The sequence below is a fragment of the Tyto alba genome, unplaced genomic scaffold (assembly GCF_018691265.1).
Source record: "Tyto alba isolate M040663 unplaced genomic scaffold, T.alba_DEE_v4.0 Super-Scaffold_13, whole genome shotgun sequence".
NCBI lineage: Eukaryota > Metazoa > Chordata > Aves > Strigiformes > Tytonidae > Tyto > Tyto alba.
In genome coordinates this window covers 1,865,083-1,890,714 of record NW_024881275.1, presented here as the reverse complement: position 1 = coordinate 1,890,714, position 25,632 = coordinate 1,865,083, and the positions used below count along the sequence as shown (strand labels likewise).

Genomic DNA, 25,632 nt, shown 5'->3' with positions numbered 1-25,632 from the left:
AATCTGTTTGCTAGCCCATATGCCAGAACAAAGATCATGTGCCATTTTAACTTCTCACCTCCCCAGTGTTCATTCCATTCTCTAGAGGGAAAGCATAATCTTAATCTACATAACAAAACCCATTTAAAACATGTTTATTATATAAAATGGAAGATACCAATAAAGAGTCCAGAACATAAACAATCAACTCCTTAAAGGTGTTATTTCTGAAATGTACAGAGAAGTGAAATTCCAAGTGAAAATGACTACAGCATTTCTTGAATGATAACCTTAGAAGTGGTTGGTTTGAATTTTACATTTATTGAATTCTTGGTTCTCTAAGACTCTGTACTGGGTTTGAGAAAGCATAGGATTTATTGATAGATATGTAAATAGGTGTTTGTAGATTATGAAAACAGATATGCTATGGATTTCCAAGTGTAAATTACAAGTTCAGAGTACCTGAAATAAAACCCAGGGCAAAATCCCTTAGTTTAAGTAAAAAAAAAAAAAAATCACAAAAAGCAATGCATACAAATAGCTCCCACTATCCCAGGTAACACAGGTAGCTTAGAACAATGGAAAAACATAGATATTACAAAATGCATGTGGAATATTAGGAGCAGAAGCGTTCAGACAACCCTAAACCTGAAATAATGATCCATATAGGTCCTACACTTCTGTATGTCTGTATGACAGTTAGTCTAGAAAATGAATTATCTGCCCATGTATAACTGAGTGCCAGCAGTACCCACTTTCTACATTATAGCAAACATTAACCAGTAAGGATTTTAAGAATGGTTGAAAGACAATATTGAGGTGGAACACAAAGCTGAGTCAAGATGACATATGAAGAGCTATGTGATACTATTTCTTTATGGAGACCAAATATCCAAAAATGCTTAGACTTTTTACATAGAAAACACACATTATGGGACAAAAAAAATAAAGTAGTTGGATATTAGGTAATGACAAACTTACAAAAGTTACTTGTGTAACCATATTTCTGTCCCTTAGTGAATTCATCTATATGACCATGTCATTAACAGTTATCTTAAGGAACACACATGGGTACATTTGTAATCATTCACCAGGTGTTTTCTAACGACGGAGTGCTTGCTTTACAAGAGTAACTTTAATCAATGTATTTATTTACTGGGATAGCTGAAAAGAAATTATTTTTCTAAAAAAACTGTGCTGAAAAAAAAAAGACTAAGTGACATGCCTTACCACGAACAAAGTTTGAAACCTGAGTTTGTCATGGCAGACGTGGCATGCTCTTTGAGCTAGTAACTGATGAAGATCATACCTGTTGAATATGAGCACCATTATGCAGTTCTTTGCCTCATTTCTAGACAGAGAATGGATGTGACTCAGGGCTGTGTAGATGCTGAGACTGTTTTCTGTTGGAGCTTGGATGGCTTTACCGCAGAAACTGGATAATGAGCTATTTTAACATTCAAATGCTTTCTTCAGTAGGAGATATTATAAAGTATCTCCTCAGAGATGGTTGAAACCTACTCACAGCTGAAGTTCTCATGGATCTAAAGGGCTCAATCTGGTAGTCATTAAATTTAAACTAGCCATGACTTGAGTGGCTCCTTGTCAGCTTAGGGATAGTCATCTACTAAATTTAAATGTACAATCTTAATTCAGATGATCACTTTATTTCATTACTACTCGGTGATTGGCAGTTCTTCCTGAAACACTTGTTCAGGAAAAAGAAAAAAAAGGTTTGGATTTATATTTCTTTGTCTACACAATTCCTTGCTTTTTAGTGTTTTTTGCCACCTCTATTTCATTGTTTCACTTGCTGCAATAATAGCTACCAGTCAGTACTCAAATGCTGTTGCTAGAGAGGAGTAATCTCATTCCTTCATCATTTTGCTGATGGGTGTTACCAGGCCCTCAGTGATACACAACCTGCTCAAGACGTTGCATGCTTTCCTTGTGCTGCCTGCCTGGCAATGTCGGTCAGCTCAGTCTACTTCCCAAGAGCTGGGAGTCCAAAGGTAGAGCAAAAAGCAAAGTCACCCTTGCCCGTTTCCTGGGCCTTACACTTAAAATAGTTTTAGAGCTTCTGCTTCCACTCATACCACTGTTTACAGCATGGACCATTAATTACTACGGAGAAACAGCTTTGCATCATCCAGGATCTCCTCAAGATCTATATGCTCGCTTAGAAATCTCCCCGTTGCCATCAAGTTACTCTCTCATTTCATGCCTAATTGGGCAATGGGTCTAATTCCTCAGTCTTTCGACTATTGCCTTGGAAGTTTGAATAGTGTCTGTCACTAAAAATGATGGTGCATATTTTTAAGGAGTTCCATAAAATAGTTTTATATCAGCATATAATTGGTATCCCAGCTGAGAGAGAAATGGAATATTTCTGTCAGAGGAAGCTAATTGGAAGAAGCCAGCCTCATGCCTACCTTGCACTGCTGTGAGGATGTGGAGATGAATTAGAGAACATCCATTTGCTGCCGTGCGTATTTCCTGAACAAATACCTTTGTTGCCTGCAGTCTCTACTAAAGCCCTCTCCTGGAATAAAAAATCATGATCTACAGGACACTGTTTGTCAGGACAGCAGTCACTAAAAGTCAGGGCTATGTCTTAATGCATATCTTTTAGAAAATTCTCTCTCTCTCTCCTGTCTTTCTGAGTTTCATTACTATTAATGCTATTTCAATTTTGCCCTGCTTCTAATTTTATTAACTACCTTTCAAAAGTAGCAAGATGTTAAGATTTGGAGCACTCTGAACTGGATACTAAACTAATGTAATTAGAGATATTCCATGCCATGAAGTCTTCCATTTAACCCTGTTTCGTAAAAAAGGCTAAGCATACTAAAATGTTAAATTAAAATAATGTATAAGCATTAATCATAATGCACAGTTAGCTAGTTTGTGCTATCTGATCCAATTCATTTCTATAAATATAATAATTTCCATTTAAGCTAACTCAGCTGAGCCAGCTAGGCCAGCTTTTGCCCATTCAGGAAGGTCTGCTGTACACAACAGACTTTAATCCTTATTTTTGACTACCTTTCCAGGGGCGGTTAACATGGCCAGGTTGCACTGGTCATGCAACACAGGGCCCAGACTGCAGCCAGCAAATCTGGCTCCCGTTGGCTGCATTTATTGAGGTTAAATGTAAATGTGAGACATTCTTGGATCCATAAGTAGTGACAAAGAGCCAGGACATAAAACACAAAAGCAAACCATTGAACAAGATGCAAAACAAGAGCCCGTCACTCTCCATAATGAAATTAATCTTAATTTTAGAATCAGCAGAACTTTTTAAAAGAATACAGAACTATTGTTTTATTAAGAAAAGCCAAAGAAAGCAGCAATCTGTTATACAAGTACCCTAATTTTACACACCTTACAATGTAAAAATTATCAGCTCTTTCAAGTGTCTTTCATTTTTCTTCAATTAAAGGTTTAAGTTTAAAGTAAGCAGTCTTGATAAATTAATGGTTAGCAATCTTAGTTATACAACTGTTATTATTACTGCAATTTTATTGAACAAATGTGAATGTTGCAAAAGTATCTATTCAGCATAAGTGATGTTGCCAAGATGATGTTTCTTTTATACCCCGAAGGTCAGTTGATACTACATTGCCAACAGACCGAGCCCTGCTGTTTCTCAGTAAGGACTGAGAACAAGTTTAATTTCAAACATACATTAGCTTTCATTCAGATACTCTAAAAGATGTATATAGAGAGAGGTTTGGATAAGAAAAACATTAAAAAAAAAATATTGTGTAAAGGTTCAGCTTTTATTCCAGCTAGTTATTCTGCCCTTTCAGCTCCACATTGGTAAAGATTATAAAGATACTCTTGCTAAGAAAGACAAAATTGTCCTAGCGCAACCCAGTGGGTTACTGCTGAATTAATCTGGCAGGGAGGAAGGGGCATAAAGAATTTTTTTTTTTTTTCTTTTTTTAACATGACTGTTTACAGGTTATTCCAGAACCAGGTGTGTTGTGAATTTAAAGGATAATAACCAGTTTGGAATAACTTCCCATATGGGCATTCCCATTTCAGAGTAAGTGAGGAGTTTTATTCTGGGTTACCTTATTTCACTTGCAAAGTTTATCCTATTCAGAATAACTGTTTCCCAGAAGGGGAGTTTTTTCATAAAAAGTATTTCAGTCAGTTTCATCACATAGACAGAAATTCACTTTATGTGACCATACAAAAAAGTTAATTACGTACAATGGATTTTGATAAAATAGGAGAGAGTATTCTAAACTCCAGCTTCCACATACACTAATATATTATTAGTACGACTTGGAGCATATCTGCCTTATTTGCCAGAATACTATACCTGACATCACAGGCAATCACTGTAGCCACGTTTTAAGCCTTAAGACCACAACTAATCTTCAAAGCAAAGAAAAATTGTTTTTACACTTCATCACTTCTTTATGATCTGAAATTACTATACCAAGCAGCAGAGAAAAAAAAGTCCATTTTATTATTTAAATAATATTTGTAGCATTTTTGAAGCACCAGTGCCTCACAGCCCTTTTGTTGATGCAGTGTTATAACAAGATCTTTGGAGATTTGTAAGATGCAGCAGTCCCATTTTTATTTTAAATGGTCTGATATTTTATATGCACGATTAAAAAAAAAGAGCAATTAAGAGTAGGAAAAACTGCATTTCAGATTAGACCCTGCGGCAGCATTAGCATTATGGTTACCCATGATGCTGCTGAAGTCTTTAGGAAAAAAATGTGCCTTCCTCCTATTCAGGTGGCCTGAGTTATGTCCATAATAGCATCTGTGAGAAGAAGTGGTGGGAACGGGAATAGCTGCAGCTCAGATTGCAGCCTTAGCAAGATCTTGCCAGGGTCCTTCATCAAGCAGAGGAAATAGTTCCCTTGGACTTCCAGTGCAAGAGACAAATAGAAAAATGATGGATTATTTCTGTAGAGCTAAGGAAATACTAACCACACCTTCTGTATAAAAATTATTGTGAGAGTAGCCACCTGTCAAACTCAGCTATTAGCAGCCTTTGATGAAGAACTTTTTCTAAAAAAGAAAAAACATTTACTGTTTGGAAAATCTGAATATCAGACCGGGCTTACTTTGAAAATTAAATTTTACTATATTTATCAGAAATAAATATTGCAGTCTTTACCATGTTCTCTTCTCAGTTCACTGTTAAGATAGTCCTTTGAGCACTGCCTGTCGATAACTCTTTTAGATAAAAAGATACTTCTCAAAACTTTAAAAGCTGCTAATAAGTTTCTCTATAATGCATCTTTTAAGCCGTAACATACACTGGATGTTAAGTGAGGAGTTGCGAGGGCAATAAAGCTGATGCAGTTTTGCTTGGGAATAATGGCTAAGCATGCTCATCCTGGAGCAGCTCACAAAGGACTGCAGTCTAGGGCCTATACCTGTCCTTTTTCATCCATTTTGGGTGATTTAATGGCAGGGATAATTAGAACACAAGAACCAAGGGGGAGAATAGGTCCTTGAGTGATGCTAATGGAGGGCAGGCTGACTCTGACTCCAAAATGTTTGATGGAAGCAGAGCATAGATGTTTGCTTAGCACGTGTCCAAAGTTGCATTATTTTCAGAGTGATTTTTGTACATTTAAAACAGTTCTTGGTTTGTCATTCAGGTTTATGCCTCCGCAGTATCGAGATACACCCTCCTTGTTTTGTGACATTGACATTTTCATATATTGTTGCTCGCCTTATGCATGTGTGAACAATTGCTGCCTGGATGGGGTGACTAGACAATAACAGGGGAACATTCTTTAGCTTAAAACTCCTACTCAGGATATATATTCCTGAGCTTTCTAGTCCTGTCAGTTATAACTAAGCCATTAAGTTAATCATGTTGAATTCAGAAAAAGGTGCTACCCGAAACCTGTCAAGGTAATGATTCTTCTTTATCCTCTGAGATAGGAGTGCTCTGTGTCAAATAAACATTTTTCAAGTGTTCCACCATAACTTTCTCCTCATCTTCAAGATCGGCACCTTCTTTCATCTCCCACCTGGAAAAAAAAAAAAAAAGAACTTTTTATTTATTTTTTAATGTGTTTTAAACCAGTCTTTAGAACAAGTAAGTGAAGACAAAATCCGTTACTATGAATTCTTTGCCCCCCTCCAACAGTGAGTTATAGTAGTTGAGATTACTGAATCATAGAAAATACAACCCCCAAAAATCTTGCCCCACACAACTGGCATGGCCTTGAGACAGCCAACACAAATTGTCAAAACTACCACAAAATCTTACTTATATTTTTGTGATAGTACTTCCTTTTTTCTGTTTTGTATCATGGACATTGGTAGAGTTGGAAACCTTGTAAAACTAGCAGAGAAAAAGTGGAAGAGCTAACAAGTGTTTTGGAAGTTAAGCAGATGCTCTCTTTTTTAAGTTTGCAGTGAAAACTCAAACACTACATGATGTCCAACCTAAAAACTTAATGTTCCTGGTCATCATTCTCTTGCAGTGACAAGACCGTATTACAAAATGCCATAAAACTGACTGGCTCTTTGTTTCTTTAACCATCAGGTATACCTATCACACCAAGAAATATACATATCAGATTCTTCCCTTTCTCCATGTGAATACTCAATTCTAGTTTATGATAAAGTCCTAATACCATGAAAACTGAAAAACTGAAAAAGTAAAGGAATATGAAGATGATTTTGCTTTTCTTTAGTAGTTAAGTAAATATAAAATGTTAAGAGTCACACAGTATTCCCTTGCAGAAAATCAGGATAATAAATGCAGAAATAGTGCTGATACATAGCGTGATAAACTTTGTATCGCTCTATGCCTACATAATGCTCAGTAATGTGACCCTATCTCTTTTTACAAATTTTGTGTATATTTAAGAGTTATTATATTTAGAGATATTTAACATTAATCTCTTTCTGTTCTAAGTAGATAATGAAGTGTAGGCTTCCAGTTCAGACCAGCTGAAGGCAAAAGGTAAAGTATGAATGCCGAATACAGAAATCATATTTTCAAGTATTAAATCCAGTAGATTATAAATGACCCACAGGATGATCATGTAAAGTAGGAGACATGTAGAGGAGTAGCAGAACAAAGGCTGCCTTTAGGAAACTAGTGTCAGCAGCAATATTTTAATCCTGTCCCCACCTTTGTTAGGTCCTCATTCAGACTGCCAAAACCTGAAGCCACATACAAGTCTATGTTGGTGAATAAATCAAACATAATACAGAATGGTGGGAAGAGTATATATCATCATATTTGCAACAAATGGACAATTGTTATTGGCAATAGAGCATGGCGTGTACTTTTTGTAACTGTATTTTAAACCTTACTAAAACCAGAAAAAGAACAAGTGCTCTGTAGGCCAATCGGATATTTAAAATACAGTTAGGAAAAATATATTTATTGAACTTGTATAAATTAGCATATATCCATTATACCTTTACCTTCAAAACTGAATCTGACAACCCACATTACTGCCTGGAGTGAAGAAGTATCAGAACAAGCAAAGGATAATATGAATAAAATAATAAACACTGTACGTCCATGATCAAAGTTTTGCAATAAATAACTTCATATTACTCCATTCATATATGACCGCTATCATACTTAACTTTATCTGAATATTAACATTAGGTACAATTAATTGCTGTTACATCTGCCTGCCTTATTCTCTGGTTTATGATGTGGTTGTAAAATCTGGCTATATGAGCACAGTTACTTTTGCAAGCATCCCAGGCGAATGCTGTTAAACAGGGTGACTGGTTTCCCTTTTTCCTTTTGCTAATATACCAAGGAGCCTCTTCACACCTAGGAAGAGGTTGTGCAAGCCTTAATTTGAATTTATGGTCCTCAGAGTCATTCTGAAACACCACTTTACCAGTCGAATTGATTCATGTTAATTAATTTGATTTGTTGCATATTTTTAAGTAGAGGAGCTGTTTGCTTAGAAGGACGACAACTGAAAATGCTAAATGGAATGCATTCAAAACAGATATTGCTGGAGGTATAACATAGAAATCTAGCAGTCTTGGCTAATAGAAGCTTAACAATAAATCAGCAGATTCCTTTTAAAGATAGTGACTTCATACTTGTCAGCACATTTCATTGAATCTCAAATGTTAGTGTTGGTAAAAATCTTCAATGTCATCCAGTTTGGACATTCTTTAGTGTTCACTTTATAACAAGTTATTACTAATACATTACATTATCATTTTATCAAAAAGTAGTCTATTTTTAAAGCATTTAAGCAGGTCCAATGAGGATAAGAATGTCTTCTATGCATTCGCTTAACAGTATCCATGAATTAAAGATCTATGAAATGAGCTTGACAAACACCTGGTCCCTCATCTAATTTAGAAATTTTTCCACTCTTATGCTTAAAGTCTGGGGACAAATACTATTTTTCAAAAGACTATTGGGCAGCAAGCAAGAAGGCCGCAGCATATCTTTGCTGTTCTAAATGGGATGAGAAATCAGGTGTTCGTGTTCAGGTGGAAAAAGAGTCAACATTTACTATTCAAAAATTTGTCCAAAATGGAACATGTTTTTACTAGCATATCTAAAATGTGTGACAATTGTTTTGGCAACAGTAATTGGTACAAATCCAACTAGCCAGTTCAAGTAATGTGAATGTGAATGAAATTACCATCATGAATTACTTTCAAAATGCAAGCTTCGTCAGTTGAACTGCCAACCTGCACACCTCTGTTGTTTCAAATTACTAGTAATGTAGCTCCTAGAAGAAATTTCCAAATACATAGGTGGCATATATTTTATTTTAGTCTGGCTATATCTTGGAAGATTAAATAAAATCAGCATTTCAAAAGGGTACTGGAATTATCTGAGCCAATCCATCATATCACCAGCTACATTTTCCTTAGAGTTCATGTAACCACAGTGAGTCCAAGTGTCCAGAAAGCCCAACTTTCTGTATATTCTTCATATTTAAAAGCAAGCATATGTTTAGAATAAAATGCCATCACCTTTGTAATCTTCAGGGCAGAGCTGTAAATTCTCAGGCCAGTGCTACTTCTGTACTTACAGAATGAAACATTTGAAACATTTTCAAAAAATGCTGAAATACCAAATAATGTAGATGACATATTGTGTGCACCTGAAGTGAATTGCCCCGAAATTTTTCTCTGTATGCCATTCCTTTCTGTGCTCCATGTGGCTAATCAAGGGGAAAAAAAACCTAGCAGTATATTTTTTCAGATTGATGCAGCAAAATGCGCCAGCACAGATAAATACAAGAATCACTGAAGTTTTCTGCTGGTCAGCCCAGACCTTAGATCATGAGGTCAAAGAGGATAACTAGCACTGGGAGGGCCCCTGTTTCTCCTCATAAATATGAGGTAAGAGAGGAAGAAGCCTTGGCTCGCACATCCACAAGCTGACAGAGTGCAAGGGGAGACGAGTCCAGCGCCCCAGGAGGATCCAGTGACTCCAGCCCAGGTTTCCCTTGTGCCGTACCCACGTGCTATGTAATCAGCACCAGTACATCCATTTATATAAAGGGGCACGCAGGACTATGGTTTGTGATACTCTTGTCTCTCCACTACGCTGAATTATAAAAGGTAAGGAAACAGGGTGTTTGCGACGGTGCACAGAAAGATCATCTTCCGTGCATCTGTTAAAAAGCACGCCAGACATTTTAGCAGGGCTGGATTTAATCCGTGGTGCTACATGTGCTGCTTTGATTTTCTGTTGCAATATTGCATATATTTTGTAAACTGTAGATATATTTCTATGAAGGTGCTTTTTAAAAACCATATTAGGGACTATGTATTACATTTAGGTGCTTGTTACGTATCAAAAGGAAGTATATGCAGTTGATACCAAAGCAGTAGTGTATTAAATCAGAAATAAAATACGTACAGTAGTATGCGTAAAGAGGGTACCAAAAGTGACACAGATTTTATCTGTAGCAGATTCCCACATTTTAGGAAGTTTCATTATGAGTTTAATTTAATAGATGCTCTTTGATTAGTTACAAAGTTTTTTTTATTACAGTTTATTAGTGATATTGAATGTGTAAAGATTAGAGGGGGAAAATTACGTAAAAAATTACAAGCAAGGATAAACATGAACAAAATTGAAATAAAATGTAAGAATACCTCTCAACTGAGATGTATTTTGAAATTTGAAGAATCTCCTTATTTGTATTATTTGAGAGACCTTTTCTAAAGCTTATACAAAACAATGTCTAAAAAAGGAACAGTTTGGGCCACCCTAATATAATTTTATAGTGGCATTTTATGCAATGTTATGTAGTATTTTGATATCTATTGCATTTCTTACTGTCTTGGAAAATGTTACATCACACATAACTCTATGGAAGGAGGTTAAAAAAAAAGAACCAATGACACCATTGTTATTTCCTATGGAAAAGCTAATATCTCAGGTCCTCTTGTAGGGAAGTGTTGGCAAATGATGAAACATTAACTGTACAGCTGTACATTAGATGGCTGAGAATATGCATTGCCATATTGAATAATAGCTATACTTAATAGTTGCTATATATCAAAAAATAGCAAAGTATTTGATACTGAGCTGAGAAGATGACATAATTCACATCTAATCTAAATCAGACACAGACAGTGCCACTCAAACATCCTAACATGGGTAAATATTCAGACTTCAAGCACTGCAAGCTCTTAAGCTTATCTATTTTTAATGTGGTGAATTACCACTGGAAAGGTTTACAGACACACTATTTTCAAGAGGAATTTTGATAAAAACAGTGAGCTCAAGTAGATAAAGTCTTTTGTTTGCCAAGTATTATGTAAGAAGGCAAGAGTGTGAAAAGAACACAAAGAAGGTGCTTGAACTTAACTTACATTACCTTTCATCTTTATGTGATATGAGTCGTTTCATGTGATTTACATTAAAATATTTTCCATATAGTCACCTTCAATTTCAATAAACTGTTTTGCTGTAATTTTCAAATTTCTGTCTAAATGCATTTATTTCTAAAAATGGCTATAAACTGAAGGGGGCAAAAGAAAGCAATAGTTTGTGCAGAAACCAAGTAATTGATGCAATTTTGTGAAATCGAGATGAAATTCACCCCATTGTTTAATAGGTGCAAATTTTCTGCAAGGGACTTAACCCTCATATGTGCTGCCAGCTGTGGCATGTTCTCTTATGTTGTGTGCTTGCAGCTGTGGAGCCCTCCCAGTTCACTTGGTCCTGGGGTCCCTTTCTGTTTAAAGAGTATTTTTCATGTGCAAGTACTTTTTGTAACCTTTTAAACTTGAGCAGGTGTGAAACAATTAGTTGTATTTTCTCCAAGAGAGGTCTTCATACTTGTCCTTATGCTTGCTCCTTGTAGAATATAATTATGATAAATATTATTAGTGGCTTGGTGAAGATGACACTGACCATTTTTTTGCCAGCCATTGACAGAGAAAGAGGAAAGTGACAAAGCAGGCACGAAGCAGAAACAGGTGTTTTGGTGTTTTGCTTTTGCCTTTTGCAACCTCCACACTGGTTATAAGCCATCATCACACATCCCATCCTCACACCTGTGCGAGACCTTTATTGAATTCAAACACCTTTGGTTGAAACAACCGTAATCCCTCTGTACCAGATTATACTGGTGTTTTTATACCCGAGAAGGAAAACATGTAGAGACTGGTGGTTTTGTATAGTTTTTGAGATTTCTTATCATCAATCAATACATTTAAATTTGCATGTAAATGTTTATTTTAATCCAAAATAAGTTTACGTGTTTAAATGTATTAGAAAACTGCCAATAAAGTCAGCAGTGTTCTCTACACTGAGCTGCAATGGGTAGAGAAATCATGCAGTTGTTAAATAAAATGTAATATATTGCTACCAGCTCATGGAGCATTTTAATGAATTACCTTTTTGCTTCCCGAAGTTCATAAGAGGCACAGCTGTGGATTAAGCTCTTGCAGGCAGTGAAACAATTGTTTTATCAATGTCTAGCATGTTATACTTCACCACAATACAAGAAATCTCAGCAGCTGGTATCTTGTTTGGTATTTTTAAGTAATAGTAGAATATACATCTCTGTAAGTTTCACTTCATATTTCAGCTCTAAATACACTTTTTGTAACATGAGAAATCATAGACCATGAAATGCATTTCACATCAATGGTAGATAGACAGCTAAATCCAATGTTTCTCCATAGTCTCAAATCCTGAAAAATTTTTCAGTTTCTTTGTGGGGCAATGTTTTATTTTTCTAATGGTATTATTAAATTAAAAGGGAAGTCTCTGGTAGTTTTATCGGATTGCCTTTGGTTAAAATAATTTAAGACTGTGACTAACATTTTAACTCCTTAAATATTAACCGTTCAAAAAATGTCTGCATTGTTTCAGTTATTTCTGTAGTAATCTCCTCAGATTTTTTAATCTCTCTTTAATCTAGCTACAAAACACATACTCCCCTGAAGGACATAAAACAAAGAGGGGGGTGACCAACCATCAAGTACAAAACTACTGCATTATTGAACAAGACCCAGAGGAAGAATGCGATGCATGTAAAGGTTCTGGTAGTGATATTCACGCTGAAATCACACCAACAGGGACAATGTCTCCACGTCTACCTAATGCAAAACAGTTCATTTGTCTCTCTTCATCCAAAATAAACAATATCCCCCTGTAGCAGAAAGTTATATTGCTTTCAGGGAAATCTACGTGAAAATCTGTGTCCTTCATCATATTCAGAAATAAATCAAACCTGAAAATTTCAAAAGAGTTTTCCCAAATTCCTCTTTCTTACATATACATAAACACCATGAAAAATGCCCTCCCAGAATTTTCCCAACCAATAACATAAATTAATTTATTTCCCAGAGTATAGGGAGGAAGACACCACAAGAATTATTATTTATGTTTTTAATTATCTATATGCCACAAAAATAGGAGTGCAGGGAAAAAAATTAAAGGAAAACACAGCTATCAGGGATCAACTGTTATGCTCCTGCTTCCAAAGAGCAAACCAAAAGAAGAGACAGTATTTTGATGTACTGAAGAAATCACTACATGGGAAACATTCTTAAAAGTATGCCATGAGAAGAGAATAGAGCTCTGACTTACAGGTTAACCTGTCCCAGCTATGAAGTTAAGACATTAGAAGGATATTTAAGAAGTTTTGAACTGAAATAGAAACTTCACAAGTGTTGGAATAAAATGATGAAAGACACTTTTCCAGGGCAAGAACACAGCTACGAAGGATGTTGTCAAGGGCAGAGGAAGGCACACAGCAAAAAATTTTAGAAGCTTTCAGGCTGCAATAAGAAAGGAAAGGTAGTATTTACCCAGCCTCCCTGTTATTGGTGTTTGCTATCCCACATCTTTGAAAAACGGTGAATCAAGCCTCACAGACACAAAGCCATGAGTTGCAGACAGCAGGAACATATTGCAGCATGATGAAGCTTTCTCTTAGGTCTTTTTTTAATTTAACCTTTTTCGTTCACAATTCTAACACAGCAGAAAATTGAAAGATATATATCCTCAACACTCCAGTTGGTTCTTTTCAAAAAAACATTAAATTAAATTTCCACTTTTCAGTGCATTCTTACAACTCTTTCTTAACGGCACAGCTTTAAATAATGGACATCTGAGAGAATTAGGTTCATACTGACCCAGCTTTGTTGAAGCTGTCACTGTATCTTATTCTGAAGGTAGCCCAGTTTGTTGGGTTTCTGTGGCAGCAGGATGTCTCTTTAATACTACTTTTCAGTTTTCCGAGATTTCTTGTTTTATATAGAACTTGTATACTGCTCCTCTAGGTCCAGCACCATTTACATCACAATAATGTTGGTATCATAGTCAGTGTGTCAAAAACCAGAAAGATGCTCTTAGTAAGGGTTTGACAAGTGTTTCCACCTTGGGTGAGAAATAATATATGTGTATGCCTATGTGTATATATATATGACACTTTAATTAATTAATTAGAACTATAAAGACTGATAGAGAAGAGAGGATGTACTAAAAAATTAACAGAAGACTAATTATACACTTCTGAGAGTGGCAAGCTGTCAGTAGATGAATACAACTAGATTGAAATGAAATCAGAAGTTTCAGGCACCTAGATTCTTACTCCCAAGAGCAACTTGGGATTTCAGTTTGCATAAATCCTACAGTAAGAAAGGGACACAGAAGGGATAAATCACAGATTTCTAACAGTTTTCTTCCACACTGATCTAATCCACTAATATTCCTCTTGGACTGAATTCCCACGAGGCTTCTTGTGTCCTGGACCTTGTCGCTCTTGGTCATGGAGTAGGGGTCTGCTTAAAGAGGGACTTGGTACTGCATCTAAGCGGATTCTGGGGTCAATTACATGCTGGAATGCATAAAGGCATGCAGAAATATATATATATATCAGCAGGATCCCAGAACTGTAATGCTTTTGCGAGATTAAATGAATGCTGGCACATTCCCTGAGCTGGCAGGTTTAGGGAAGGTGCCTGCCACTCTCTCCCTTGCATTTTAATAAATAGGGGGTTTTATCCTAATTGGTGAAAAATTTTGGCTGAAAGATACAGGGCAGATTTTAAATGACCTGTTCATTGTCGACTAATTTTGCTTAAGGTGAGCCTTATACATATAAATGGAAGCATTTTGTTTCAGTGTTTTGTCATTAAATGATGCAAGTTTTTATTCAAAATAATATTTCAGTATGTTTTGTTTTTTGTTTGTTTGTTTGTTTTTTAATTTGACAAATTTAATTTTTTAACCCAAACTGCTATTTTCAGCTTTTCAGGTAACCAAGTATGTGTAAAGTATTTTATGCTAAAAGCATTTTGATTTTTTGCTGTTGCTTTTAAAGTAAGTTAAAAAAAAGAAAAAAAAAAAAAACACAAAAAACCACCCAAATAAACAAACCCTAATAACAAAAATTTATACAGCTTCAGTCTGATGGAATTGTGCCTTACTCAGACTGGGACCAAAACACATTTTATCTTAGTCTAACTTCTTAGAATCTTAAGTGAAATTTATTCACAAAGGGTAATTTCTTACAGTGACATTTACAGAAATCATTGTTCTAGGATCACATGTGCTTACTGACTGCAGATTGTAACCTGGCTGCATTCTCTTATTTCTTTAGACTATCCCCAGCATGCATGAAGTTGCTTGAATTAATATGTGAAATATATATGCATATATCATACCTATATATACCTATTTATATACATACATATACATATACTTATTCAAGTAACGGAGTAATGATGCAGGCATTCAAGAGGGCAGATTTTATGGAAGAATGTGATCAACAACACTTTGTCTAAGCTAAGTGTTTGGAGGTGAATATTCAAAGGATTTAATATTTTCAATAATTTTAAATAACTTGGTAATCATCGTATGAAATGAATGCAATTATTTTGAGCATTAATATAAATTTTCAAGAAAATCAGGAGGCCCAGATTCACTAAAGGAAGTATCTCAAGATCACAGTGCTGGCAACATTTCAGTTCAGTAAACATAAGTTTTACCTGCATATGATTACATGGTAGATCTTAGGAACCAAAAATGCATGTACTAAAAATATCCTGCTCTTCAGATCATGCACTACTTGTTCCCTCTCTTCACCCCTCCCCTTTTTATTTCAATTTACAAAGGCTTTCTATAATGAATGTTGAAAACCCAATGTAAATACTTTAAAGGATTAAGCTTTTAAATGTGGTTACTGTGGCATATGTATGTTCTGTAAATACAAACACATATCTGCTGAGAAATTATATTTGATAATTTGACAGTTTTGTGGCTTAGGAATATAAAAAATTCATATTTTGTCAACAAGGAACTTCCTCCATTTGTTAAGAAGGGGCTACTATGATAGCATAGAAAGATGAATATTTTGAAAACACAGATTATTATGGGAGTAATATAATCCCCTATTTTCCCTATCACATTGAATTTTAAAAAAATACTCATTTTCTTTCTTTTAGAAGAATTCCACTCAGCTCATAACTTGCAGAAAAAATGTGCAATCTAAGCAGAACATTTAGGGGAGCCAGGAGGCCGACTTCTTTGCTACCAAAAGGTTTTATTGAAATTTGAGCAAATGATGTGCTGCTGAAAAGTCTTATGTCCTTCCATGTTTATACCAAAGGTAAAAAAAAAAAAAAAACAAAAAAACCCACTTCTGCCTGGTCTGCAGCCAGAATCCCCCAGTCCCCTGTGAGGACCCGGCATGCCCCATCTAAGGTTGGTGTTCATCTAGAGCGGGGCCACCTGGAGTGGGTTGCTCAGGGCCATGTCCTGTTGGGATATCTCCAAGGACAAAGACTCTGTTACTTCCTTGGGAAACCCAGTCCAGAGCTTGACCACCCTTGGAGTAAAAAACCACATTTTTTTTCTTACATTTAGACAGAATCTCCTGCGTTCCCGCTGCGCCCGTCGCTTCTGGTCCTGCCGCTGGGCACCACGAAGAGACCATCATCGTTACTCCCTCCATCAGGTGCCCATACCCACGGGTAAGGTCCCCCTAAGCTTTTTCTTCTCCAGGCTGAGCAGTCTCAGCTCCCTCCGCCTCTCCTCGTTTCGTCGTATTTCACTGTGCCATGTGGAGCTACCCCAGATGGCACACAAACACCACGTCTCCTTCACACCTATAGAAATCCTAGCAGGCAGCCTTACCAAAGGAAACATTAGTCCCATCATTAGCGCTGTCCCATATGGCATAGTTGTCCCTCCTCGTGCACGCTGCAGCTGCATCTAGCTCCGACTACTACACGCTCGCGTAACTAAAGATGGAATGGTAGGATATTTCTACGCGGCGTGGCAGAGCGCTGCAGACAAAACGCCAGCGACAGCGCCCAGCGAGCTGCCCCCCAGTTCTGCAAGCGGTGCAGCTTAACGGCCCGGCTCAAGGGAAGGATTTAATTTTGGCAATTTACACATTCTAAGCCTTCAGCTTGCAATTTGAATAATTCTTGAAGATAGTACATTTATACACCGGCTTAAAAGTAGAGGGTGCCTTATGGAAAATGCTGACAACAATCCAATACAGAATATCACAAGATGGTACGCAAGCAAAACCGTGTTCCAGGGAATATAATCCCAATACCATAGGCAAGTAAAATAATTATATTTTGTTGGTATTAAAAGGACACCCACATATGTTTGAATATAATCCAGCTGCCACCGGAATGTACTTATTTCACTCCTGACGGGTATATTTTTGGCACGACTGTGTGTTTTTCAGTAGGGCTCCCTGGGAAGGTGTAGTCGATGAAGGAAGTGTCCCAGGCTTGGTGGCATGGGAGATGGGGTTCCCTGGGCGTCCTGGCCTCCTGCCCAGCTCACAGCTCACAGCTTCAGACAGCCGCGGTCATGGTTCTTCTGCCATGCGTCAAATTCTCCTCCCAGTGAACAAAAACTCACTTAACTTCCCAAGGCTTTGGATGACCCCATAGGAATGACATCTAACCACTTCACAGGAGTCACCTGTACCCCGAGAAAACGAAGGACATTGCCTTTACATTACTTTATCCATGCAAACGTCTCCTTGTGTACAAAACCCAAAGTGATTATGACTTTTGCAATAGCTAAAATACTGAAGTAAGCCCAAGCCAGACATCCATACTGCACATCAGTACTTCATTTCCCTGTCTGACACTCACAGAGTCAACGTGCTCCCTCCAGGAAAAATCAGCATGTGAGTAGTGCCTGTATGTGTTTTCCTACAGAAAATAGATGTCTAGTATAGTAAAATCCACAATAATTTTTTTCAGCTACGAAGTACATGAAGTACATTATTGAAAGGCAGCTGTATGGAAACTGTGCACTAAAAGACATGACCGTTAATGGCTAGTACTGAGTCAGGATGAGTTCCATAATGGTAGAGATTTGGGAAGAATATGCCCAAAATAAAATAAGTGATGGAAAGGTTGGGATAAATTGGCTGGTTTCCACTGTTAGATACAAAAAAAAAAAAAAAAAAAAAAAGAATTCAACAAGCCCGGAAGCCTAGCAGCTGCTTCTTATTTTATTTTCAAAACTTAGTAACTGGTTGTATAACCCTGTCTCACTCTCCCTGAGGATTACTGGGGCCAGGCTGAAAATGCAACAACCAATTGATGCAGAGATACCATCTCAAAGAAGAATAAAATAAACTGTAGATAAAAATCTACATAGCCTAACAAATCAATTTCAGACTAGCAAACAGGTGAATAAACAAATACAGAGGAGGAGATGAAGTTGTATAAACAGGATCTCTGTCCACAATATGCTTCATTGTTAGTCACGTAGGTCTTTCACTGCTGTATTGCAACCCTTTACAGAAAGGTTCATGCAAAATAAATAAATAAAGAAAGTATTTGTTTGTGTTTGGAAGTGAAAAAACAGTTATTTTCCCCAGTTTGTTCCATGCAAGATAATATTGCCTATATCAGTGTAACTAATATTTACATCCAGAAATGAGAAAGCCAGAAATGCTAAGAAGAGAAAGGTATGTGAACAGAGGACTGAAAATATTGGAAATTAGTCATGCAGACCAACATCTTGCAACCAAGGTAAGGGAGAGAGCTAGAAGAAAATTTCCACAATAGCTCTTCTGAATAAATTGGCAAAGAGCTTTGCTTTCTCTGCTTAGCTCAGGTCCATTCCTTAAACTGCTGTTAATTGCAAAAAGATGAATAAACAAAGGCAAATTTCATCTGGTTTTGACCCATTGAAAAGACTGGTGACTCGACAGAACAGCATGGAAAGCCGAACAGAGGAAAGCATCTATTAAAAGTTCACTTCATAAAGCTGTGATTTAAATACATTTTAAAATCATGTTGATTAATTAATTTACTCAACATGCATACACATGGAAATCTTTTAACTGTAAATAGTATTTACTATATTTCAAGATACATATTTAGAATAGTTGCTAAATACAGGGTTGATTAAGCAGAAATAGTACATGATGAAATGTCTTAATATACCTCGTATTTGCTGTAGCTTTTTTCTACTCTTTCATTCTTTGGAAAGTCAAATACTACTGTGTAAATGTTGTTTTAAAGATTATGAGGCTCTAATTTTCAAATTAATCCGGTAGAATAATTTAAATTATAATACTGGCTTTACCAATGCAAGCAGTGATTGAGAAATTTTCCTCTACTTAATAGAAATACTAAAGGAATTGGCCTATTACATTATTGTTCATTAATCTGTTAGTGTTGCAACAGTCAGAACCTTGTGGTGCAAAAAGAAAAAAACAAACATGAATATAATATGATAAATAATTTGAGGACAATATATTTAATGCCAGTTTTGTAAGTCCTCCAGTGAAGATTTAATTAATTGCCTGTCGGTCTAGTGAGAATAACATATGGCAAATTACTTTTCAAACTTTCTTGCTGGTATTGTTTTGTAGGGCACATAAGGTAAGGATGGTGTTATTCAACAGAGAATGTAAAAAGGCAGTTTTGCATCTCGTTATGTAAGATACGTATGATGTCAGGAGTGGAAGTCACAACGCAGGGAGGACACAGATGAGGGAAGAGACCTGTAAGAGAACAGTAACACCATGCAAAGGCTTGGTTGAGAGATGTAGATTCAGCTGAACTGCACATGTTTGTTGTTGCTGTCTTCTAAATGATATTGATGCCCCACTGATTGTCGGAACTGGGAACTTGCTCGGGATTACATGGCGTATATCTGCAATCAGGAAACTCGTGAAGACCTACGTTCACAACTTTTACTGACGCAGAAAACACCAATCGGGCGAGTGTTTTTCATGGACGTATACCCATTTTTACATCATTTTCAAAAGGAATACACATTTCAAATCTAGAAATGAAGAAAATCCCTTCGGAGAGTTTAACAGGTTGGCCTTTGCCAGCCGGGACCAAGGCTCACATCCTTACCCTGATGCCTTGGCCAGGGACATGGGGAGAACGAGGGACGATGTGCAGCACTCTATCGGGCTGCAATACAGTGATTCAGCGAGGATTTAATTAATTCCTTAGCACAGGAGAGAGAAAGTGTCGCTGTGGGACGGTCTGTATCCTTCTAATTCAAATGACTCAGAGGAGACATGCAAGACTGACAGAGGAAGGGTCTCCCATGTGCTGGTGAAATCCCCACCTGCCAGGCTCCTGGCTTTGTGTCACTGGGTAATGAACTTTAAAAGGTTCGGATTTCATCTTGATGCGGGATGGGAACATTTTCTAAATCTCAGAAATCTTCTCATGACAGGAATATCATTTCCTCTCCTTTATCTGCCAAGTATATCGAAATCGAGCCGACAAAATCTATGTATCATCCAGATATCACAAATGAAGTTTTGGAAAATGCCCAAAAAGGCAGATACAGGTGGAGCCTACAGTATCTGGCAAAATGCCTATCAGTTAATGCAATTTTCAATATTTGAAACAAGAATCCATAGCCTATTAACTTCTCTGCAGCTGCTTACACATTTGAGAGAGCATAACACCAAGCAACAGGGTTTGATCAACCCTGAATAGGATAGATCTGAGGTAGCAAAGAGTTAAAGAATGTAATAATTCATTGCCATATTTGAACTCCTAGTAATGCACTTCTTATTTTTAAAAATCAGAAATCGGCACAAAGTTCAGTGCTTTCAGAAAAAGAATAATTCCTGCATAAAGAGCTGCCAAAGAAATAAAGAAATTATGGATATTACAATAAATGAGACCATGAAGCCAAAGTTAGTGCAATGTTTCTCTCTTTTTTGAAATTCTAATTCTCTCTATATTTCTGCTCAAGGCAAACAGCATTCTTACTACATATTTGTGGATCATCATATGAACTTTGTTCTAGGATAAAATATTAAAAGAATAAATTGTTGAAAATGTATTGAAATGGCTTTAATTATTCAGTATTTTTAATAAGAATGATAGATTTAGAAATTATAAAGAGCCTTAGGATCATAAAGCCTACAGTGTCTGCTGCAGCTGGCACTTGCAATGTCTATTTCATCCTAAGCAGAGGTTTTTCTGTTTCTGAATGTCTGAAGCAGCCACAGATACGGCTGCAAATGTGCAGATAGAGTGGGCACCAGGTAAAAGTATCCTTTTTTTGTCCACTTACAAGATTTTTTAGTGACTGAGTCACTTCAGAGGAAGAGATGAAGTGCTTGTAATGGCTACATTAAGATTTTTGCGAGCACCAGAACCTTTGAGAGGTCAAGCACAAAATGACTACAGGCCTGGCTCATTTTTATCCTATGCTCATACAAATTGTAGTTACATATATGCCACACATTCTTCTCCTACCTCACATGGCCACTCACCACCAGCCTTTTAACATCACCTATCCTGCCTCCCAATGCATGCACACTAGTGCATCAGCGTTTAAAATCCAACTGTGGTACTGCAGAAAACAGACATTCTCCTGACAGAAAGACTCTGACCTCTCTCTTAAAAAAGATGAAAAATAAGAACAAAGGGTATTTTTGTAGAATTTCATTCTCTGTCTTGAAATTTGTTTTCACTGTGAAGCTGCACGTCCTAAAGTCCACATAGAGAATTTATTAGAAGACCAGGATATGTAGGTATCATGGAAGAGACTAAACCAGGGCAAGTATCTGTAGCAAAAATATAATGGAGTCTGTGTAAAATGCCTTTAAATAGTCACATAAAATTTACATTATGCCAAAATAGAAAAGGCAAGGTTTACGTATACTGCATGAAATAAGTTTTGCCCATGTTCGTGCCAACCACAAATAAGCTCCTCTCCTCCTCAAATCCACAAATTTAAATTCTGTGACCTGGTCTGGGAACTGTGAGAAGCCAAAATGGAAGTGATAGCGCCGGTGACACTGCAAAATGGGAAAAAGGAGAAGGCAGAAACATGGAAACAGACACACTTAAGCAGTTCCCTTCTTGTTGGCAAAGCTGGTAGATTTACAAACAGAGCTATCCTGAAAAATTTATAAACTAGGAATATTTTCACTTGCACAGAAACAAGATGCAACTACTCCCTGCACAATATAGCATCACCAGCAAAGGATAAGGGAATAAAGGATAAGGATTCCTTGTGGAAGCTGTTCAACAGACAGACTTCCCAAGGCTGGGCTCTTCTGGGATAAGTAAGTAATTTAAGTATTTTAAAAGTTGGATACTGGCTGAAAGGTCAGCACAATATCCGAAGATAAAATAAGGGGTTAATAAATAAAAGAATCACAAACAGGTAAACCATAGAACAGAGATTTAGGAGAGTATCTTGGAGGAATATACTCGATGGATGGGAAGATAAGTAAATGAAAAAAGTAAATTATGCAATTATTTCGAGGATGAAAGTATTTCTAGGATATTTTACAACCTCATGGAACCAGCTGAAATCACAAAAAAAGAAGGAATGAAGATAAAAAGAACAAGATTTACATACATAGAAAGTGGAATGAAACAAAAACATAAAAAGTGTAAAGGAGTTCCCAGAAAAGTTTAAGAAGGTGTTAATACTGTTTAAAAGATTATTTTCATAAAAAAAAAAAAAAAAAAACAAAACACAAACATTTTGTTAAAACATAGAAGAAATTAAAAGAAGAAATTATCAGATTCTTATATTCTAATCTTAATTATGTTCATGGCAGCTTTATATCAACGATATAAGTCAGCACAGTTTTTTAAGCCTGAAAAAATAATGTGATGATTCTAAATTAGTACTCTCTATATCAAAAAATGCTATTGCAGACCATAAAGCTGTTTCATGCATGTAAAAATCAGTGTCTACTAGACAGACATACCAACTGAGGAAATGACAGGTCATAGACTACAACTTGATTTAAACTCAAAACAATTTTTCACAGAAAGAATATTATTTTAAGTCCAAGAGGGCCACAAATAAATGGGCTCATGAAAAATTGTAAGTGTGGTTCAATATGAAAAAAAAAAAAAAAAAGAAGAAAAAGTTGTAGTAACACATCCAGAACTATATTTGGTACTACTAAATTATACAGCAGTGCATGGCAAGATAGAATTAGCACCTGCTGGAAAGTTGTGTAGAAATCTGAGAGCCAGACTACTTGACTATGTAATAAATTATGTTCAAAATAAAAAGTTTAAATACTTGTAAGTCCAAGGGACATATACTGTGACAAAAATTAAAAGATCTTAAGACTTCCCATATGACAGCACTCATGAGCTATGAAGATGACAGCACATATGTGATGTGATGCAAGTGTCTGCTTGCAAAGCTTGAGCGCGAGTGGAGTTTCTTGTTACACTTAAAAGATGGACACCGAAGGAACAACACCCAATTAATAGATGTGCCGGTTTTGGCTGGGGCAGTTAATTTTCCCCGCAGTAGCTGGCACGGGGCTGTGATCTGGATTTGTGCTGGAAACAGAGCTGATGACACAGGGCTGCTTTCCTTACTGCCGAGCAGGGCTTGGGCAGAGCCAAGGCTGCTCATCCCCCCCAGCAGCGAGTGCCTGGGGGGCACAAGGAGCCGGGGGGGGGGGGACACACACAGCCGACCCCAGGGACATCCCAGCCCACCCGGTGCCCCATGGAGAGAGCTGGGGGAGAGGGAGGAGGGAGGGGGGACGTTGGCAGCGACGGCGCTTGGCTCCCCAAGTCCCTGTCGGGCGTGATGGAGCCCGGCTGGCCCGGGGGAGGCCGAACCCGCCCGCGGTGGGGCGTGGGGAATTAATCCCTGGCTTTGCTTTGCGTGTGGGCGCGGCTTTTGCTTTCCCCCTTAGACTGCATCTATCCTCAAACCCCCCCACGTGTTTTCTCGGTTTTACCCTCGTGATTCTCTCCCCCATCCCAACACGGGTGGAGCGAGCGAGCGGCTCGAGGGGACTCAGCTGCCGGCCGGGGTTAAACCATCACAATAAACCAGGATACATTTTCATATTTTCTTGCAAGAGGAGGAGGAAATTTTCTGAACCTAGCATTGCTGACACAAACCAGAGTTTGCATTAACTGCTGGCTAATGCTGCAAGATGGAAACCTGCAAGCGGATCCATGTAAAGCTAGCAGCCATGAGCTCTATTTGCTGGGCATGGGCAAGTATTTCAAGCATCATTACTTGTTTACCCTTTTTTTAATAGTCTTTTCTGGGTAAGACACTAAAGCTTTGCTACCTCACGGCCAGTGATCTACAAGTCAAAGTAGATCAAATTAGGGAATGGGAATTGTTGACGTGTGTTATGTTATAGTGAAGTGTTTTCTCCCTGAAGTACTCATTCGGTAAGTAAATGTAAAGATCTGGGGACTGTGGGGAAATGCGACCCTCCGGAGCACTCCAGCAGAAGAGGTCTGACCTGATTGCAGAGAGGTGTTGCAGTCCTGAGAAACAACATGTAAAATTCTTGTTTGCTTCTTTCTTTAGGCTGGTTGCACTACTATTAGCTTATCTATTCTGTATTAAAAATTTGACTAACTATGAGCTCGGTTTTCATTAATAAAAATATATCCAAACACTCACACACACACACACACACACACACACACACACACACAAAAGCGCAATGTAACAACAATTTATTAGATATGCAGGAGCAAATGTGTACTGTTTCTAAACAAGGAATTGTAAGGCTCAGCATGTGACAGTTAGTGGTCTTCATGTAGGCTGTGTGATAAAGTACACGATGCATTTAAAAGCCCATTTTTTTTCCTTTAAGAGGCTAGTTCTATAACCTCCTTATTTTCCTAAATTTGCTGAGCCTCTCTCTTTCTTTATGTTATAGTGAAGGAGATTGCTGATAGCACAATGCCTAGTGCAACATGTCTCCTGCAGCAATTTTTCAGGTAATTTCCTCAAACACAAAAGAGACAACACATATAGGATGGAGCTAGTCTGTAATTTACTTCTGGTTAACAAATTATCAATTTAGTCACTTCTCTAACAAAACCAAAATAATTTTCCTCTCTTAGATTGATTTTTAACTGTGCTATTACAATATTATCCAATACTACTAGTATCATGCATATTTAATTTTATTTCAGAGATAAAACATTTTGTGGAAGGAAGAGGAGGATAAACTGACACAAAATGAAACAATTCTTCATGTTAAAAATAACCGGCATGAAAACACAGTTGCGAGGAAGGTAAATTATAAAGTATGCATTTATCCAATCATTTTAAATACCATAATTACACTGACTGCTCATCAAAAGACTTTTAAGACTCATTAAAATTATAAAACATTTCTAATTAAATCCATATTTAAATGAAGTTTCTATAACGAAACTACATGGTACTTTAAATCAAACAAAAAAGTTCTGGTGAAAAATCCAATTAATTGAAGTTTTTGTAAGAATTACAGCTTAATGATGGGGGCACAGCAGTTGCCTTTTAGTTAAAATTGAAGATTAGAAGGGGAAGAGGGCTTGTGTTCTTATTAGTCAAAATCAGCCTGAAGCATAAGCATCCACTCATAGATGCTCTTAGTCACCACGTTTTACCAGTTTCAGACATGGATGCCTGTTCGCCAGCCAAGGCACTGGGAGAACTGGGCTTTTGTCCAGTGCATTGGGATGGTCCATCAACACTCGTGCAGGGACTGCCTTGAATCACCCTTCTTTTTTTGGCTACAGTCTCCAGTCTTTGAGGATTTACATCGGGCTCCCTCTTCTGATCTCAAATGGCTTCACCATTTCTTGGTTTTATCAACAGCATTGCTCTTAAATTGCATCGCTCCTTCTATGCTTCCTTGTGGTGTTACTCTGGTGTGAGATTAATTGTCTGCCGAAGCTCTTTATTGTCTAAGGTTGCAGACC

General features: G+C 37.2%; 1 protein-coding gene across 5 annotated transcripts in view; it reads right to left on the bottom strand.

Moving 5' to 3' along the window:
- Nucleotides 1-280: 280 nt before the first annotated feature.
- The window catches only part of KIAA0825 (KIAA0825 ortholog), a 252,615-nt gene continuing 227,263 nt past the window's right edge, over nucleotides 281-25,632 (bottom strand). For all 5 annotated transcript variants that reach the window (XM_032993075.2, XM_032993074.2, XM_032993078.2 and 2 more), the window contains one exon: nucleotides 281-5,996. In XM_032993075.2, coding sequence (XP_032848966.1) covers nucleotides 5,873-5,996 — 124 coding nt within the window. In that variant the 3' untranslated portion in view covers nucleotides 281-5,872. The remainder of the gene's footprint in view (nucleotides 5,997-25,632) is intronic.